At 39.2% G+C, this 21,649-nt stretch overlaps 1 protein-coding gene across 1 annotated transcript in view; it reads right to left on the bottom strand.

Annotated features, from left to right (window-relative positions):
- Positions 1 to 21,649, bottom strand: part of cfh (complement factor H) — a 40,211-nt gene that overhangs the window by 8,551 nt on the left and 10,011 nt on the right. Inside the window, exons 7-15 of the mRNA XM_058759949.1 lie at positions 7,269 to 7,463; positions 7,017 to 7,190; positions 6,757 to 6,933; positions 6,364 to 6,537; positions 6,036 to 6,209; positions 5,721 to 5,894; positions 5,400 to 5,573; positions 5,079 to 5,252; positions 3,429 to 3,590 (exon numbers count right to left, since the gene is read on the bottom strand). Coding sequence (XP_058615932.1) covers positions 3,429 to 3,590; positions 5,079 to 5,252; positions 5,400 to 5,573; positions 5,721 to 5,894; positions 6,036 to 6,209; positions 6,364 to 6,537; positions 6,757 to 6,933; positions 7,017 to 7,190; positions 7,269 to 7,463 — 1,578 coding nt within the window. The remainder of the gene's footprint in view (positions 1 to 3,428; positions 3,591 to 5,078; positions 5,253 to 5,399; positions 5,574 to 5,720; positions 5,895 to 6,035; positions 6,210 to 6,363; positions 6,538 to 6,756; positions 6,934 to 7,016; positions 7,191 to 7,268; positions 7,464 to 21,649) is intronic.

Genomic DNA, 21,649 nt, shown 5'->3' on the forward strand with positions numbered 1-21,649 from the left:
ATTTATCATTATTTTCTCCAACTAAGTAATTTGACACCACCACATTTTAAAATATGTGACAACTCGCCCTCCTCTCTACAACACCTATTTTTCGTTCAATCTAATATGTTAGAAATATTTTGCAGCAGCAACACTGTTTTGCATGCTCTGGCGCTAAAGTTACCATGCAATTCCCGCTTATTTTCAGAAAATATATAACGATAATGCACATCAGCAACTCACCAGGAACACCAACAATGTCAGACACCTTAGTCCACACATCATTTTTTTTATTCATGTCCCTGTATACAAACAGGGACACGTCATATATTATAGTGAAACCCGCCACAGCAATAATTAATCTCTCCTCCATTTTGCTTGGGAACTAATGTAGTCGGAACCAAAGTTTACAGGGCTGCGTTCTCTGGACTCCGCTCAAGCGGAGGACTTCTACATTCCGATTGGTTGCCGCCCAACCGCGTCATAGCTCATTACCATAAAGTTGACCTGTTTCAACTCTCCTCGACGCTCTCGCCACTGCTTGATGCCGGCTCACATTGAAAATGAAAGACTTCCGGCCACTTTGACGCTCTCGCCGCCTGCGGTGTGAACGCACAGTGATACGCACTACCGGCACATCCGGGAACTTAACTGTCAATTTCGTTACCGCCCCTTTTTGGGGGAAAACAAACTAGACTTCCCATAGACTTCAATACAAAATAGCGGCAAAAAGCAACGTCCGTACACAGCCGACAGACGTGAATAACTTAAGTAATCACTAGGATTAATTATGTCAAGTAATTATATGTCCACCCTGCCTGCCATAGAGCATGAAAGATACATCCACAAACTTAATTTGGTCAATTTAAAAACTCATTATCCCAGCGTCAAATTGGTGTAACAACCCCACCCGGTGGCCAGAGGTGTCTTGCCGGACATTTACTCGTACCTAATCTAATCACCAGGTAAGCCAGTGAATGATTTTGCTTCGTTTGAAAGTAAACATCTTTAAATGTATATATTATGTCCTTATATTTAGAGTACTGAGTGCACTTTTCTGTCCAGCCATACAACTAGCCTGGCTTAGCTTTCGATAGCATCATCCGTAATTCATAATATTTCCATAACAGCAAGATATGGATGATGATGGCAGGTAGCCTGGGCTAAATTTGGGTTTTTACAAACATTATTGGTGCACCCAACCACACAACAACTCTTTGGCATGTTGTAAGGTTAGTCCACTTCCTCGATCCGATGCTGTATGGTGGTTTGTTTTCCCCCAAAAGTGGGCGTGAACCTGTTCAGAGACATTCTATGACGTTGCGCCGGTTGTGAGCATAGACATAATATACGTAGACGCCTCATGACATGCTGGAACGTAATCCAGCGTCGCCGCCATATTGGTTGGGTCTCCTCACTCTACGCTAGCACCGGAGTCAATGGAGAGCGAGCAATTTATGCCCTTATTTTGTGCAGTTTACTGTTGCAATAACCCGCGCAGATACCAGATTGCGTGGGATTACCTTTCACAAGTAAGATTGAACAATAATTTTGTTTATTTTACTATTTATATTATTATGTCGTCGTAACTAACGTTAGTTACGTGTAACATTATTACAGCAGGAACTGGTACTCTCTCTCTCATTATCTCTTGCTATTTTTTTTTTCTGTTCTTCAACTTGCAGAAACCCAATTCGGAATTGAGAACCATCATTTCATGCTTGTGTCATTTGTGGTCAGTGGCGCCTGCAGGTTTACGGCTGGACGCACTGTGCGTACCATGAGTGCTCAGACTGACCTGTGATTTGCCCCGCAAACATTTCAGCAGTAAATTATAGCCGTATTTCTGTCGACCGAACCAGCCATGCCATTAATAATGAACGTATCAGTCTTTTGCATGCCAAAGTCCATTTCTGCTTATAAACAGGTCAGGTTAGACTACCACAATTAATTTGTAGCCTATTTTACAAATGGGAATACAACGAAAGTCATGACAATGTTTTACATTCAAGCAACCCGTAAAATTTATAGTGAAAAGTTCTTTAAAATCATCTGGAATGCAATAAAGTAATTTTTACAGCTGTTTTTAAAGCATTTTGCTGCATGGATTAAAAAATAGGCTAATAAATAATTCACATGCAGACAAAATTACGTTGCAGAAAATCCTTTAAATGTTAAGAAATTAAGAGCAGAGCAACGTAAAAATCAGAAAAAATATAATCGGGCCTGTTTTAGGCTTTTCCTTATTTTTATATTTTAGACGGTGATGAAAAATGACTGGCCATCTCCTCGGAGGAGCCTTTAGAGAGAAATGCATCTTTACGGATTACATAATGAAAGAGTTTTTGTTTTCGATTTGAATTATTTTGTTTTAAAGTAGTAATTTAAAGCTTTCTATAGATATATTTATCATATTTGTGACTCAATTCGTTGAGTTTCGGTTCATCATTGAAGCGCTCCTCAAGACGAGACGGCAAGCCTATCCTCTGTTTTCCTATTTATTTTAATAAAAGCACAAGGTTTTTTTGATATTGTGAATGCACACAAATAAAAGTAGACCCTTTACAGTTCCGAAGGATGTATTACTCTTACCTTTATGAGCGAACGATGATCGTTTTTAAATCATACCCTATTGCATCAAAATTTGTTAATAGGCCTACTGTACCATAGTTTGGGGTGGATAATTTTATCAGTTGTTTATTATTCATGCAACAATGTATTACTGTTATAGTTTTTATTAATAACCATTGCTATATAGCTGATAACTTTGTCTAGTGCTCTTATGAATGTTTATAACATGATTTGTGAACATTTAACTACTATACTGAATGACATAGCATAGACTTATTCATGGCGCTAGTGTTTGCGTTTTTCATTTAATTTAATTTCATTATGTAACCTGTTGTACAGATCTGTGTAGTGTTAAATACTGTTTTTGACAGATAATATCATGATATTCCCTTACCGAATGTCGTATCCTGTCAGCAATAATCTATCCATAGGCTTTGAACATTTCACATGAAATTCTGTCAGTGTGGGGGAGCTGTAGAACGCGCACAAGAAAAATACTGCTGCACTATATCTCTGGTCATTTTAATATGTAACTAATTTAATGATTAGATTTTTTTTTTTTAGTATCCAGTGGACGATCGATGGGCACAAGGAGAATCTGGCCCTGCCTTCAACCAGTAAAATTAAAAATTATTAGCCACGTGCTTCACATTTTTGACAACAAAGTAGTAAAGTAGGCATTAGCACATGTTAGGTCACATGCTCTCAAGGCTCCATAGTGAGCTCATTTTAGACTAGAAAATACAAATAGCATGAATAAATGAAGGGGTTTGAATACTTTCGCAAGGCAATGTATATTGATTTGACTGGATAATGAAAAAGTTGTAACACAACATTCAATTGAATTAAAGGCAAACTGTCAGTAAGCTGTAACATACCAGTGCATTGCTGTATGCCTGTCCACTGGCCCTGGGAATCACAGGTGATTTGTACAGGCTGCTCTGGTTCAAATCCAGGACTACATCTGTATTTTATTGTTAAATTGATTCTGTAGTTTTCTACAATCTCTGCATTTGGGATGTAAGGTGCTGCGCACATTGCTGTAAAACAAACATCCATCATTCTAGTTAGAATTCATAAGAGCACAGATATACAATGTTTTGATTTAAAATAACCCTCTATGGGATATCGTCATTTATAAATGACACTAAGAAAATTGCATGTAAAATACAATATTAATGTTCAACCAACAAAATGTTATATTAGTGATGTCAAATGACATCCCCTTCAACCAGTAAAATTAAAAATTATTAGCCACGTGCTTCACATTTTTGACAACAAAGTAGTAAAGTAGGCATTAGCACATGTTAGGTCACATGCTCTCAAGGCTCCATAGTGAGCTCATTTTAGACTAGAAAATACAAATACATTCAAGTTCTAAAAATATAATTGTGTTTCAAATGTGTTTTCTAAAGTTTTTTTTTTGTCATTTTTAATGCACTTTTATAAAAACAATAACTCAGAGACCAAAAAATCTGAATGTCATGCATAACTGACAAAGTCCTATTATGGGATGCATATTTGGTGTAACTGGTACTGTTAACCAGCATGGGCAGGCTGTATAACAGCTTTTATGCATGTGTTTTAGGTTCATTTTTGGAAGATGGAGAGACAAATCTGTACTTATTTCAAAACGTATTGATGATAGTAATAGGAGTGCATCAGATAATCAGGTTGTAGTAATAAAAGAAGTTGTTGAGGACCAATGAGGATAGAAGCAATGAGTGTGAGGGCAGTGATGAAAAATAGGTTGTTGTGGAAGTCATGCATTTGGGTACATTATTGTATGCCATTTTGAAAGATGTGATCCATACAACAACCAGAGGTCAGGGAAGATGCCAATGTCTATTGACATTACTATACTGACAGGCAGTGATGGTTCAATTATGACTTAACAATTTAGCATCTACTTACGTGTGGGTTGTGTGGGGTACACTGAAAAAGAAGAGTCTTGTTGACTTTTACTTGATTTACGATAATTGATTCGAAATTCCAAGACGAAACACAATGTTAAAGTTGTTGTAATGCTTTTGAATCACTATGACATAGTTTTCAGGCAGTGAAATTGCATCTGAATTTGTGTCAAGTTTTAGACATTTTCATGCGTGAGTTCCAAATCAAATATACTGTAGCAGCACAAGAAAAAAAAAAAAAAAAGAATGTTCATGAAGATTTTTAATGTTTTTTTTTGAAACGGTAAGACCTTTTCACTTCTTTTCAGATAGTGAAAAAGCATTTGATTGTGTGTGAAGTTTCAGACAATTTGCCAAAAATAGTTTACCCTAATGGGACAAAGTCAGTTATAAATGACGGAACCCTAGAAAGGAGATCAAAGGTCAAATGTAGAAAACAAATTTTGGAAAATTATTTTACTCCCAAATATATGTAAAATATAAAGTCAATAATTATTTTTTTAAGCTGTAAATTCACAATTAGTCCTATAGATGGATAAAATAAAATAATTAATAAATTAATATCACAACATTCAATGGAATTAAGAGGCAAAATGTTGATCCTCTGTAACACACCAGTGCAGTTCTTTTGGCCTGTCCAATGGCGTTGGGAATCACAGGTGATGTTTACAGGCTGCTCTGGTTCAAATCCAGGACTACATTTATATTGTATTGCTGAATTGATCTTGTAGTTTGGTCTGTGACCTCCCACAATCTCTGAATTTGGGATGTAAGGTGCTGCACACATTGCTGTAAAACATCCATCCATCATACTAGTTAGAATTAATCAGAACACAGATATATAATACTTTGATTAAAAATAAAATAAAATAATCAATATCACAACATTCAATGGAATTAAAAGGCACAATTTTGATCCACTGTACCATACAGTACCAGTGCATTGTTGTATTTCTGTCCATTGGTGTTGGGAATCACAGGTGATGTGTACAAGTTGCTCTGGTTCAAATCCAGGACTACATTTATATTGTATTGTTGAATTGATCTTGTAGTTTGGTTTGTGACCTCCCAAAATCTCTGAATTTGGGATGTAAGGTGCTGCACACATTGCTGTAAAACAAACATCCATCATACTAGTTAGAATTAATCAGAACACAGATATATAATAATTTAATTAAAAATAAAATAAAATAATCAATATCACAACATTCAATGGAATTAAAAGGCACAATTTTGATCCACTGTACCATACAGTACCAGTGCATTGTTGTATTTCTGTCCATTGGTGTTGGGAATCACAGGTGATGTGTACAAGTTGCTCTGGTTCAAATCCAGGACTACATTTATATTGTATTGTTGAATTGATCTTGTAGTTTGGTTTGTGACCTCCCAAAATCTCTGAATTTGGGATGTAAGGTGCTGCACACATTGCTGTAAAACAAACATCCATCATACTAATTGGAATTCATCAGAGCACAGATATATAATAATTAGTTTGCAAATGAAATAACAAAATAAAAGGAAATGATAAAATTCAATGGCATTAAAGACAAATTGTCAATAAGCTGTAACCGGTGCATTGCTGTATGTCCATCCACTGGCCCTGGGAATCACAGGTGATGTTTACAGGCTGCTCTGGTTCAAATCCAGGACGACATTTATATTTTATTCTTGAATTGATTCTGTAGTTTTTTCTCTGACCTCCTACAATATCTGCATTTGGGATGTTGGGTGCTACACACATTGCTGTAAAACAAACATCACTCATACCAATTAGATTTCATCAATGCACAAACATATAATAATTTGATTGGACACACACACACAAAAAAAATAAAAATAAATAAAATCCTTGTATCATGACATTTAATGGATTAGAGGCAAAATGACAGTAACAAACCTCTGCATTGCTGTATGCCTGTCCACTGGCCCTGGGAGTCACAGGTGATTTGTACAGGCTGCTCTGGTTCAAATCCAGGACGACATTTATATTGTATTGTTGAATTGATTCTGTAGTATGGTTGCTGACCTCCTACAATATCTGCATTTGGGATGTTGGGTGCTGCACACATTGCTGTAAAACAAACATCAATCATACCAATTAGATTTCATCAATGCACAAACATATAATAATTTGATTGGACACACACACAAAAAAAAAAAATAAAATTAGATTTCATCAATGCACAAACATATAATTATTTGATTGGACACACACACACAAATAAATAAATAAATAAAATCCTTGTATCATGACATTTAATGGATTAGAGGCAAAATGACAGTAACAAACCTCTGCATTGCTGTATGCCTGTCCACTGGCCCTGGGAGTCACAGGTGATTTGTACAAGCTGCTGTGGTTCAAATCCAGGACGACATTTATAGTTTATTCTTGAATTGATTCTGTAGTTTAGTCTCTGACCTCCTACAATCTCTGCATTTTCAATGTTAGGTGCTGCACACATTATTTCTGTAAATAAACAAACAAACTTAATTTATATTATTAATATTATGCGAGTAGCAAAGATTTTAATACTTCACAGCTGAACATACCAGCACACAGTGGTTTTGGTGTCCATCCGTCTCGTGTACATGTGGCCTCTGCAGCCGTTTTACTATATCCAGACTCACAACTGTATGATTTTTTTGCTTCCAGTTTCATATCTCCTCTGAAGTAATAGTGCGGGTAATAGACATGCTGGTCATGTGGAACTTCACATCTAATCTCTGAAACAAGATTCACATGCTTTTAATAACATGGAATAAATTCATCACCAGAATCCAGAAGTGTTTCTCTAATTTTACCTTCACAAACAGGCATATAATCCCACTGTCCGTTATCTTGGCATGTACATAGTTTGATGGTTTCTTTTGCAGGAAAGATCCAGTATTTGTAAGAGCAGGTGAGCGTCACACTTTCTCCAACTTTGAAAATAGTTTTTCCCTTGGGGCTGATGTTTTGCACCCCAAATGTGGTTGACTTAACCTCACAAGTTACCTCTGTACAAGACATAATTATACAGAAGGGTAAGAAGAGATGAAGCATCAACATCTTGGTCATATTACTGCAAATATTTTGTCTTTTGCAGGAGACAAATTCTGCCGTGCAAAACAAAAGACCTTAAAGGTGCCAGAGGTGATTGTCTTCAGAAACATTCTGGTTGAAAGTCTCTTCACATCCTGATAGCAATCATTAAGTTAAGTGGTCTAAATGTATTTATCTGTATTTATATATTGTGTGGAAGGTGTAGGACCAAGAAATGTTCGTCCAATTAAAATGTTAGGTCCGAGCGTTTTAATTGTCCTACCTGCCTGTCAACGTATGTATTTGCATATCTCTGCCCCTGTTCGCGCAGACAGGATACGGTCATCATCGCGTTCACGCACGCTGTGCAGAGCAAGAGTGGCAGGCAAAGATCAACAACCCGATCTTTCTTCCTGGTATTGTAGTACTTTTACTAACTGTGCTATAAAGTTTTCTCACCGGTGAATGACACATGTTGTAGCCCAGCAGTTCCCAATTCCAGTCCTCGCGCTCCCCGCTCTGCATATTTTGCATGTCTCTCTTAGTTAACACACCTGATTCAGCTCGTTAAAAGAGAACTAAAGGTGCGTTCATGCCATATCGTAACAACCGTAATTACGAGATACCAACTTGTAAAAACCTCGTAGAGCTCGTAAATACAACTTGTGAACTGGGATCAGAGAGCTACAGCTTGTACCACGTGATCGCTGCACCTCACGCGGGACCAGTGAAAAATGGCGGAGTTTTCAAAGAAAGCTATTACTGCTCTAAAAAATGGGAAAATAGATACATATGTATATACTATAGTGTACTATAATATAAAAAAACATTATGTAAGTGTTCGCTCATGCTGTTATTATTTTGTTGTTGTTTGTTTAGGTTAGCAATATTTATTGCTGCATTAATAATAACAACAAACAAATGGTTTGTAATTATTTTTTTACCTGACACAGTTTCTGTGTTCTGCAATATTTAGCAGTAGCATACAAATGTAATGTTATGCGTTTTACAGCTGCCAGTAACATTTTTACGCAGTCGCGGGTTCATTTTGTTGACTGAAGCTATCCACCTTTTTCTTGATGTAAAAATGGGCGCGGCCATTTGTAAATTCTATGGGTCTAGCTTCCGGTCTCATCCGCATCCAGCTATTTTTAGCTGTACAAAACAGTTCGTTTTGCTGCTTCATATTGCAAATTAGTGTGTCTTATCATATTATTTTAATGTATTATCTTAATCATGAACACACTGGTTTGTAGTGCAAAAAGTTACTGCACGTTGTTATTCTCCTCGTTATTTACCTATAGCGGCTAATCAACCGGAAGTCTCACCCATAGGCTTACTTCCGTGTTGAAGAAAAAGGTGGATAGTGGATGGGGGCGTGACGTCACTGCTCTAGCGCCGCGGTGGCTGATGGGAAAAATCGCCATTTTGTGAGGCCACTGGTTGCGACGCGCCGAGGAAGTTGTAATATGAATGTTTTAAATAGGATACAGAAATTGAATAAACTGTAAATCAACATATTAAAGTTATTCAACAAAACATTATTTAGTCAAGAGCAGTGAGGGATTTCCTCTGTCTTTTGTTGTTTGATTAACATTAATGACAGACGGCACAGCTTTATTAGGCTGCTGTCACAAGACCTGTTTCACGGATCCAATACTTATACATATGCGTTCGCAACTTAAGACAAAACCGACAATGCTTATGAGGATACTTGCCAGGACGACCATTTGACGTTATTTTGTGTGTGTTTGGCCACTTAAGCGCAACAAGCTTTGTTTGTTTGTTTGCAGCGCGCGCTTTGGATGTGGATACAGCGCACAGAAAAGCACCTCTGGAGCGCACGAGTACAGAAAGAATTTAAAAAACGTGCAAATAATACATTTCTGTGACGATGCAACAATGACTGATTAGGCAATTGACAATTCTGTCAACTGTACCGAAACGTGAGTTAAAGTCTTGTATCGCAGCGTGCAGCAGATGTGAAGAGAAGGTCAAGAGAGGACGCAGTACAGCTGAATCACTCACGCTGTTTTCAAATGACTGGTTGTGTGAATTTATTTACTCATCTAACCTACACGCTATATTGAATAAATGTTTTGCAGGAATTTCCCTCATTTTAAAGTCGAAAGCTGCGGGAATATGCGCAATCCCACACCGAAATTCAGGACCTGATTAAGCATAATTCTACTGTACATAGAATTGTGAAACATGACTTTTCCAAAACTTTCTGGGTTTATTTATTTTTCCAAAACTTCCCAGGCCTGGAAATTGCTGTTTTAAAATTCCATGACTTTTCCAGGTTTTTCATGACCGTAATGTATATGAACCCTGAATGTGACGATCGGGTGCGGTTATCTAAATCAAAATCAGGCAAAAATATAGGTGCTGGTGGTTGGTCATCTTTTCCAGGTACAGTTTTCTTGCGTCCGGTAGAAGTTTGTCTCTGTATAGTACATTTTGTTCTTTTAATCGACTTTTCAACATTGTTTTTCGTTTTAAGTCTCGCCCGATGTGGCCTCACAATATGGTGGCGCCTTCTTGTTTACGTCCCAGAATACCCTGCGCAGTGACGTCGGTTGCCAAGCTCTATAGACCCTTTTTCTGTTAGTAAACATTGTGACGTTTCTCTGTGGGCGAGGCTTAGCTGGAGGCAGAAAGATTCCACTGACCGCTTCACTAACGATAGCTATGAAGTCTGTTAGCTTGTTTTTTTTTAACAATGGCTGGAGAAAATACGATTTTACCTGCATATGTAAGGTCACTCACTGTGCAGGACCATGATTGTTATTTAAATAAGTTAACTTTAACAGACAAAATCAGATTGGCCGACCCCTATGCTCATGGATGGACGATCTGACAGGATTACCTCAGGTTGAGTGACTCCAGTCGCATATAGAGAAACCTAACGAGTAGTAAAGAGAAACTCACCTGTGTCTATCTAGTCATGAAGATGTACATATATTTCAATTTCAGCAGGCAACTATTTTTACAGCTAATTTTGAGACGTGAGAGTGAACTGGGCCAAAATACAAAAAGTAAGTTAAACATTCAATGTGATATATTATTTGAAGATGTATGTATCATGGCCACATAGTTATTTTAAAGTATATACATCCTGTAAATTATGTAAGTTAAGTTTACAATACTTTACATACAGTACATTTAAAGGAAGATGTTAATAGTTTCTAGAAATAAAAATTCCAGAAATAAATTTTGAACTTTCTGTGTTTGATTATTTTTTCTTACTACGTTCTTAGAAAGTCCAGCCACTATCAATCACAACAATGTATATTACAGATGATTAAGCATATAAATCGTCAGTTTGTTGTTTTTCACACATGCACACAGACATTATTTCATAGTTGTGAGATGCATAAGAAATCTTTAGACACGTAACACAAACCATAATCCATCACAACAAAAGACAATACTTTATTTAACCTTTTCTGAGAAGAAGTGTGTGCTGCAAAAGCGAGCATTTTTAACGATCGTTTCTGTCTAGTCTGCTCGTATCTCGTTTAACCACAGCTGTCGTCGGTTTTTGTCTGGCAGGGGCAGCAGGTATGCGTTAAAATTTCAAATTGGAGCCTGTACTACGTCGATTCTTGCATCCAGCATCACAACAAGATGATATTTTAAGCTCCTTATGTAGCCGAATCTGCGCTGGTTTGAATGCTCTAGTTTTCTGTTTGTTTTGCCTCCAGCTAGCGCTGTGACGTAACTGTGACGTCGGCGCAAAAAGGGTCTATAGAAACGGATAATCCTCAGTCCGAGGAGGTCAACAGCACTGAGTTGTCATCTCGGAATTACGGTAATTACGACATGGCGTGAACGCAGCATAAGTGCATGAACTGTGTTCCGATTGACATGCTCCCTACACAGTGTTCATTGCTCTCTACTCCCTGAGCAGGGGAAATCCGTTGAAGTTTATTTCACTTCGGAACATTCATTCACAGATTTGCGCTGCGCAGCGTCCTCACACATAGACGAAACTTACTAGAGAAGTATGAAGTGTGACATAATGTACCTCTGTAAATAAATACAATTTAAATTCACGTCTCGCACACTTTAATGCCCTTTGTATGGAGCATATACGCTCGCTTTGAACTGGAATCATGGCGGAATATCTGGTGATGTCCACTTCGCAGGGCACTTATGACTTACGGTCAAACAGAACAACCGTAGGACGTGATAAGATATACATCTGAAATGTTCAGAGCAGGGAGGGCACGAGGACTGTAATTGGAAACCGTTGATGTAGTCTATTGTAGTAATTTACTGTTGTACTCTGGTATTCTGCTCTTTGAGCGTATGTGTGTTCAGGGGGCGTGGCTTTGGACGGCGATTGCAGGGAGGGTGGGACGTTCACTTTCAGTGCTATCAGGCTAAAGTTAGCATTTTCCGAGATCTCCAACTGCACCTTTAACTTCGATTTTGGTCGAAAATTAGTTGTTGAAATTTTTGGGACATTCGAGACATCCTTTATCATGTGCATAAGTATCTTTAGTCAATTTCGTTGTTTTTCTGAGAAAATAATGGGTCGTCTTAACCGTAACTTCGGAAAGCCCCAGAGAAACCAAGGCAGAACACCTTATAACAACTGCGGTCAGGCCAGCCTCCACTTTGAAAAATACAGTCATTCTAGCCGCCACGTTGTTTTTTGGTGTGCACATATACAAGGCGTTACGGTAATAGTGTGTAAAAACTCAAATCAAAGGAAAAGCGAACTCTGGCATTCATTTATTGAGCCAGTTTCTCTGTCAGTAATGAATAAACGAATGAACTAATAAATAAGTAAATAAAATCAATTAAATTAAAATAATACAAATGTTTAAAAAACGGTCTGATGAAATGAAAATAACTTAAAATGTTGAGTAATATTAAATGTAGAATTTCCAAATAATATGAAAATAACGGTCTGATGAGAAATAAAAATTTCATAAACTTGCATATAACCACATTTATCTGTAAATTCACATAGTTATAAAAAGAAAACTCCCTGTTTCCACTGACCAGTTTGAATTCAGATTAATAGTCCACTACCTCAGAGTGTCCCTCAGCCAGTTTCAGGACGATCTGATGTTGCATTACAAAATACAAGAAAACCCTCCAAAAAACCCATATATGACCAATTTTTTCTTTGATTTTGGATAGCTCTAAAAAGGAAAAACCCTGTTTCCACAGACCAGTTTTACTTCGGAGTGATAGTACACCTGCTCAGAGAGTCACTCGCACAGTGTCAGGACTATTTTATGTATAATTCCAAAATAAATGCCCCCCTAAAATCTCATATTTAAGCTGCCATGTCTACACTCTAAAAAATGCTGGGTTAAATACAACCAAGTGCTGGGTAATTATTGGACAGAACACATGCTGGGTTGTTTTCAACCAACAATTGGGTTAAATGTTTAACCCAACCTTCTGGGCAGTAACCAAACCTCTGGGTCTAAACAACCCAATTGCTGGGTTCTCCCATATTTAACCCAGCATTTTTTAGAGTGTGTCTATTTGGATTGGTTTAAAAAGGAGACTCCCTGTTTCCACAGACCACTTTCGCTTCAGATAACCAGTACACCTGCTCAGTGTCGCTCCCACAATGTCAGGATTGTCTGGTGCAATATTACAAATTGAAGTCCTTCCTCAAACCATTTTCACTTCAGACTGATAGCACATCACCTCAGAATATCACTCACATAATGTCAGGACTTTCTAATGATTCAGATAAGTAGAAAAGAGTATCTCATTGTTTACACAGACTACATTCACTTCAGATTGATAGTACACCTTCTCATAGTATCATTTACACTACTTTAGGACTGTGTAGACAAAACAGTGTATATACAAGTTTTGGCGGGCTCTTATTTTGGAATTCACCATCAGACTGTCCTGAAATGGTGTAAGTGACAATGTGAGAAAGTGTACTGTTAATCTGATGGGAAACTAGTCTGTGGAAATCAGAAGTTTCTTTTTTATACCAATCTGAAATCACAGACAAAACTAAATTTGAGTTTTTGGAAGGCTTTCACTTTGGAATTACACATCATATAGTCCTGACACACTGGGGTAGTGGACTATTAATCTGAATTGAAATTGGTCTGTGAAAACAGGGAGTCTTCTTTTTATAACTATGTGAATTTACAGATAAATATTTGCAAGTTAATGAAAGGTTTTTATTTTGTTATTTCTCATCAGATATTTATTTTCATATTATTTGGAAATTCTACATTTAATATTACTCAACATTTAAGTCATTTACATTTTATCAGACCGTTTTTAAAAATTTGTATTTAAAATTTATTTATTTAATCGTTCATTCATTCATTCATTCATTTATTCATTATTGACAGAGAAACTGGCTTAATAAATGAATGCCAGAGATCGCTTTTCCTTTGATCTGAGTTTTTACACGCTATTACCGCAACGCCTGGTATATGCGCACAGGCGCGGGAAGTGGGGGTGCTGCAGCACCCCCTGTTTTTTTCTGTAGGCAACTGTTTAATTGTTGGGAATATATACATTTACATTTATGCATTTAGCAGACGCTTTTATCCAAAGCGACTTACATTGCATTCAAGTTACAGTTTTTACATTTTTATCAGCTCTTGCTTTCCCTCGGAATCGAACCCATGATCTTGGCGTTGCTAGCGCCATGCTCTACTATTTTAGCTACAGGAAAGCCTATATATAAAAAAAAATCGGAGTGTCTGTTTAAGTGCAAATAGCCATGTTGTTGGAAGAGGCTATTTACACTAACTCCACCCACAAACGTATGATTAAGATAGTCAAATTTGCAAAAGACGGTCACCACTTCTTAGATTCAGTGGCGCAGATGGTAAAGCGTGTGCTACTATTCTTTTGACACGATCGACTGGGGTTCGAATCTGCCTTTTGGCGAACTTTTTTCTCCCTTTTTAAATTTCAAATCACATCAGAAAAGCATTTATTTTTTAATAAAAATTAAGGAAATAATCAAAAAGTTGAACATAAAGTATCGGGTAGGGTTAGGATAGGTGTAGGGAGAGCTTTTGTCCCAATAAGGTGGCATCCATTTAATAATTTGAAATAAACTTAAAAAATTACACTCAATAAGTTATTGCATACTATTTTATAATGTATTACAATGCAGAGGTGCAGATAATTGCCAATATTTGCAATAAGTAATGTTTTTCTCTAATAATGTTTTTCGCCACAATTAATCATACCCTTTTATTCAATATTTGCAATAAGTAATTAGCAGGATCCTGCTATTTTAACATAGAATAAATAGCATATCACTAAAGAATACTGCTATTTTCACTTAGTGTAAATAGCCTCTATCGCAACATTCTCTACCAAACAGATCCATATAACAAAGCACTGTAAAGAGATACCTTGGCAGCAATAGCCTACATAATTGTGAATAATCTTTAAAGATTTATTTTTTCAATTATTATTTTTTCCTTTTTGTAATGCAGATTATTCACCAGGCTGTCACTTTTAGTTGGACGCGTATGGACTCGAATGCCGTAGCATGCATGATCAATCATAAAATCAGGAGCCTACTAACAGTTCGCAATTAAATCCATATCCTACCTTTTCTTGTAACCTGATAAAATCATTCTATGGCGATGAACGTCGTCGGAGATGTTTAATCCACAAGCATTCCTGCTTGCTGGCATCCACATCAATCCACAAGTCATTATTTTAGGTTATGTCATTCTAGTCAATATAAACGCATTACGCTATGTCAAAGCATTCTTTTACTTTACTGAGCATAGCAAATAAAGGTAACACTTTACAATAAGGTTCATTAGTTAACAACATTAGTTAACATGAACTAAGAATGAACAATACTTCTACAGCATTTATTAATCTTAGTTAATGTTAATTTCAGCATTTACTAATGCATTACTAAAATCACAAGTTGTGTTTGTCAACATTAGTTAATGCACTGTGAACTAACATGAATAAACAATGAACAACTGTATTTCCATTAACTAACATTAACAAAGATTAATAAATAGTGTAATAAATGCATTGTTCATTGTTTGTTCATGTTAGTTAATACATGACCCTGGACGTCTTAAGTGTCAGTTTTTTGAAATTGAGATTTATACATCATCTGAAAGCTGAATAAATAAGCTTTCCATTGATGTATGGTTTGTCAGGACAGGACCATATTTGGCCAAGATACAACTATTGAACATCTAGAATCTGAGGGTGCAAAAAAATCTAAATATTAAGAAAATCGCCTTTAAAGTTGTCCAAATTTTCCAAGTTCTTAGCAATGCATATTACTAAACAAAAATTAAGTTTTGATACATTTACGGTAGCAAATTTACAAAATATCTTCATGGAACACGATCTTTACTTAATATCCTAATGATTTTTGGCATAAAAAAAAAAATCGACAATTTTGACCCATACGATGTATTTTTGGCTATTGCTACAAATATACCCCAGCGACTTAAGACTGGTTTTGTGGTCCAGGGTCACAAATGACACCTTATTGTAAAGTGTTACCCAAATAAATTGGTTGCAAAACGGTATCCACTCACATGTTTAACTCCGCTTGTCACGGTCGAAAAACAATGAATACAGTCACATTTCTATATGAAATAGCCTATGTGAGAGAGCCCATGACCACTAGATTTTATACAGGTGTTACTGTAACGATTTTGTAAATGGTGATCAGCAACCAAATATTGATAATGTGGAAGTTACTGTCTTTTGCCTTGGTGTGACTTCTCACTTTTTGCAGACAATGCAAATGCAGAGTACAGTAACTTCAAATTAAGGGTAAAAAAGTTTGAGCTCACAATTTTTTAATGTAGATAATTTTCATTACTAAAACATCTAATTGCCAAATTTCCAGTATCCTACCTATAATTAATTTGGCTGGACAAATAAAAAACTTTAAAGTCATTCTCAGTTTCACACTCTAGCGAGTTAAGTGTCAAGTTTTGTTGTGTTTTTGCTCCCCATGTGTTCCGTGACCCAGTTTCCCCCTCACGTTGATTGTTGATTTGTTTCCAGGTGTGTCGCATCTTCCTCCCTGATTGTCGTGTCTTTATAAGCCCCAGTCCTTCCAGTTAGTGTTTGTCTGTCCTTGAATGTCTTCCTTGTGCTTTATGTTTCCCCATTGGATTATTAAAGACTCTCATTTTGTGAATTCCTCGTCTCCTCGTTTCTGGATTCCGTGTCTCCTGGTATTGTGACAGAAGGACCGACCGAAACAGTAATCTCCGTGTTTTCCCCTCTGTTTTGTTTCCTCGTTTTTCTCAGTGTTTTTCTTTCCGTTGTGTTTCCGTGGACAGTGAGAGCGTGGAGAGGAGCTCAGCCCCCTGCACCGTGGCTGAGGGTGAGCTGAGTATGGTTCGTGGTCTTCACCGCCATGGATCCCCTCCTCCATTCCGAATTCCTCATCCTCCTGCTGGAGCAGAGGGAGAAATCGCTCGAGACTGTTCCTGGTCCTCGCAAGCCTCACCACCTACCCAGACGATGCGCTCTGTGTGTTCTACGATGCCAGTTTGAGCATTGCGTACAGAGCGCTGTCGTCTGAGGATGGCCCTCGAGCGAATTTCACCGCCTTTGTGGAGTGGACTCCTGACCCAGTGCCCAGCCCACCATCTCCCCGCTGCCTGGAGCGCATGCCTGAGCCCACCGCTGATGGAGAGCCAGAGCCCGCCGCGACCGACGAGCCATAGCCACATGGAGCGACAGTGCTGAGGATCGCCGCGGAGCCTGAGCCGCTGATGACGTCAGTCAAGGTGTGTGAGAGGAGCTTCGCCCCTGCACCACGGCTGAGGGTGAGCTGAGTATGGTGCGTGATCTGTGCCACAGCAAGGCAGGGAGGGCTACTGTTTGCCCGTTTGGCCCAGGGAGGGCCACAGATCCCAAGTCCAGCCCTTCTTCGCAGAGCCGGCCCAAGGCATAAGCGAACTAAGCGACTGCTTGAGTAGCTGTAGGCTACTGCCAAGAGTAGCCTACAGTTTATTTCATTTTATTTTAATTCGTGACACATTATGTCAATGGACAGTGGTAATTATAGGGAAGCACAATATTAAATAATTCAATAATCTATACAAATAATTTTATTATTTCCATAGCGACGTGTCATGCAGGCATATTGACAATATGTGCTGGACGCTGCCGTGTGGATCTGTCAGATTAACATCACGTGAATTCACCTATTTCTCCCGAAATACATGAAAGTAAGTGGCCAGCTGGTAGAAAAACAGAGTAAACTTTATAGTATTTGATAGGAATAAAACACATCGTCCATTAATTGAAAGGATTATTACTGTCACTTTCTATAGAAATCCGTGTGTAGCCTATTTAACAAACTACATGTCTTTTTTTACTTAACTGAAGTGTATTTAAATGCCTGAAACCTAAAATAAACTTTATTCGGTTGAAAACACTGAACAGTTATGAAATATGAAAAGCACTGAGCGCGTTTTTCTTTTTTCTGAGCTCGTCTTTCTCTGGCTCAGCGCCAGCCAAAGCGTGGCGTGTCAAAGGGGTGAAATCGATCGCGTTTTGGGGGTGGAGGGGGGACAGATTCAACATGGGGCTTTCGTGGCACAAATCAGGTGTGCCTTTATCAAAACCATCGTTAGCTAACTATGGTCGTTATTTCCATTGAACTCTATTGGTAACAACAGAACTTGCGACCATAGTTTGGGAAATGCACCCCTGATCAGATCAGACCCATTAGCATAGCCTAGGTAGGGTATCTTTTTGTTTTAGGGAAGTTCATGTTTGAATATCAAAACATCAGTAATCAGGACATCTTAATATATTATAAATATAACATTTACTTAGTTTTAGATTAAAGTTTTTGTCTTCTGCGTAAAAATTACTTTCCTTGGTATATATTTTTGTAATAAAAATAAGCTTCTGTTTCATAAACTGATAACAGCTTAACATTATTTACCTTAGCCTACATTTTGGGGCTTTGCTATTATATTCCAATATCATTTTGCCTCAGTTAGCTAGAAGAGTTGTTTTATATGTACAGATGCTCTCTGCTGGGTTTAATATAAAAAAAGTATGACTTGTAATAAAAGTACAACTTTGATTAATATTCATGTTGTTAAAATAACATTCTGTTCTGTAAATGCATTGTCTGCTGATTTATTTAGCTACTTTTCAGCACACCACATTAAGTATGCCATTTAATACTTTAAGACTTTAATGAATGTTAAAGTGGAAATTAACACCTGACCACTCTTGTAAGTTTGCAACTGTTACAATTAAAAATCACAGAAGGGTAAAAAAATGCCAGGCAGACAATGGTATGATGTAAGCAACACAGCTACAACAAATAAAACTGATAATGGGTGTGTTAGATTTATAGTGTGTTAATAATCAAGCTTTGACAATAACCAGTCATATCGGTGGCACTGAGGGGCCCCCAAATAAAATTCTGCTTAGGGCCCCAAAAAGGCTTGGGCCGGCCCTGCTTCTTCATATCCGCTGGTCCCGTCCAGCTCCGCTCCTCCAGAGCGCCCTCCAGTGCCCGCTCCTATTCCTGAGTTCATCCCTGAAAGCCCGAAGGCTCACAAATGCCCACCCTCCCTCCTGCTCCTGCTTCCTCCACCGCTGTTGTCTGGCAGCCTCTCTGCTCACCCTCAGCCCACCATCAATGCGGTGCGAGCCCCACGGGACTGCCATCCTCCAGCGCCGCCAGGGCTGGAGTATCCCTCACCTCCGCCTACAGCCTCCTTGTCCCGTCGGCTCCACCATGACTCCTAGCTCTCTCCTCTCCACCGTGGCCCATCTGTCCACTGGCTCCGCCAGGCTCCCTCAGGCTCCGTTGTCCCTCTGGCTCCGCCTTGGTCTGGCGTCGACCATCCTGTGCCTCGGGACTCCACTCCTCCGGCTGCGCCTCGTCCCTTTGTCCCTCCGGCTCCTTCAACACTTTGGCTCCTCCTCAGTCCTCTGTCGCTCCGGCTCCTCCGCGGTCATCTGGATCCCCATCTCCATCTGCTCCACCTGGGCCCTCCAGATCTTCCCCGTCGCCCTTGCTCTTTGGCTCTCAGTCTCCGCCTCGAGCTCCTCCGCCGCCGTTGGTCGGCCCCCTGGAGTCGGCGGCCATCCCTCCTCCATGGCTCCTCCCTCCATGCTCCAACTTGGGTCGACATCATGGCTGTGGCCTAGGTCCAACTTGGCTCCTCCTGTTCTGGCTCCCTCCTTCGTCGCCTCCCTGGACTCTGTCTGCCCACTCCTGTGGAAGTATTACGGCACGGGATGCGCCTTCCGGGAGGGGGGAGTAATGTCACACCCCTGAACTGTTTTGTTGTGTTTTTGCTCCCCATGTGTTCCATGACCTAGTTTCCCCCTCACATTGATTGTTCATTTGTTTCCAGGTGTGTCTCGTCTTCCTCCCTGATTGTCCTGTCTTTATAAGCCCCAGTCCTTCCAATTAGTGTTTGTCGGTCCTTGAATGTCTTTCTTGTGCTTTATGTTTCCTTGTGCTTTATGTTTGCCTGTTGGATCACCCCTTTCCAAGATGGTAGCACGTCTATGTCTGTGTGTACATTTGTCTTAGTTTTTATGTTTCGTCTCTTATTCTCGGAGTTTGCTGCTTTATTTTTATTTATGTGAAGCAGGGCAGCTTATTTTTGCGAGTGGATTTTTCCCTGATTGTTTGCTGATCGTGTGCGGCTCGTACATCGCTACGAAGGGAAGACGCTGGCCATTGAGTCAACTGGATTAAGTCCTCTTCTACTGAAGGGAAGTGCTTATTTTTACACAGTAACACAAGTGGCTTTGTCCATTAGCGTTCCGTTGAAATTTGTTACTATCTGTTGTTTTGATGGTGGTTATTCTCTGACGGCTTTCTCCTGTCGCCGTGGACGCGGATTGTTGGCCAGCTCTGCTGATCGCGTTGGGTTTCGAGATCGAGATGCCAGTCCTTTTGGCTTAATGGATTAAGCCCTCCTTTGCTGAAGGAAAGTGCTTACTTAATACTGCGAGCGGCTGTGACCATGAGCGTTTGGGAGGAATTGGTTATTGTTTGTTGTTTTTAATGGTGAATTATTTTTTTTATTTTTTTCTGTTGCTTTCTCTTTTTTGGCGCTGGATGTGGTCTGGCATCTGGCGTGGATCCCTTTTGCATTGTGGTGATGGGCAGCGTTTTCGTTGGAAGAGGACAAGTCAGAGTGCCTTAAGACTACACCTCAGCAAAGAAGAAAGTTAAAGGACAATGGCGCGTCTTTTGGTTCTGACTCTTTTACTAATAGACTTAACTCTTTTTTGAGGATGCCTGTAATAGATATGTCTCTTTGTCACACTGATTTTGTACAGATGTTCCAGCGTGCTTGGAGTACGTCGTGCGATTGTGATCATGGGTGGAATAATAGAGCATTCAGTTTAGACTTTTCTCATTCATTATGCTTCCTTAACATACATGATGACATAGAAGTGTCCTTTTTTATGTATAATATATGTCACCAAGCAAGTTTACCTAGTTCAAATTCAGTCAAGGGGGGGTGGTCAGTATCAGTACCAGTCAGTATCTGGTGTGACCACCATTTGCCTCACACAGTGCAACACATCTCCTTCCCATAGAGTTGATCAGGTTGTTGATTGTGGCCTGTGGAATGTTGGTCCACTCCTCTTCAATGGCTGTGCGAAGTTGCTGGATATTGGCAGGAACTGGAACACGCTGTCGTATACGCCGATCCAGAGCATCCCAAACATGCTCAATGGGTGACATGTCCGGTGAGTATGCTGGCCGTGCAAGAACTGGGATGTTTTCAGCTTCCAGGAATTGTGTACAGATCCTTGCAACATGGTGCCGTGCATTATCATGCTGCAACATGAGGATGAATGGCACAACAATGGGCCTCAGGATCTCGTCACGGTATCTCTGTGCATTCAAAATGCCATCAATAAAATGCACCTGTGTTCGTTGTCCATAACATACGCCTGCCCATACCATAACCCCAATGCCACCATGGGCCACTCGATCCACAATGTTGACATCAGCAAACCACTCACCCACACGACGCCATACACGCTGTCTGCCATCTGCCCTGTACAGTGAAAACAGGGATTCATCCGTGAAGAGAACACCTCTCCAAAGTGCCAGACGGCATCAAATGTGAGCATTTGCCCAGTCAAGTCGGTTACAATGACGAACTGCAGTCAGGTCGAGACACCGATGAGG

This window comes from Onychostoma macrolepis, chromosome 22 (assembly GCF_012432095.1).
Source record: "Onychostoma macrolepis isolate SWU-2019 chromosome 22, ASM1243209v1, whole genome shotgun sequence".
Lineage (NCBI taxonomy): Eukaryota > Metazoa > Chordata > Actinopteri > Cypriniformes > Cyprinidae > Onychostoma > Onychostoma macrolepis.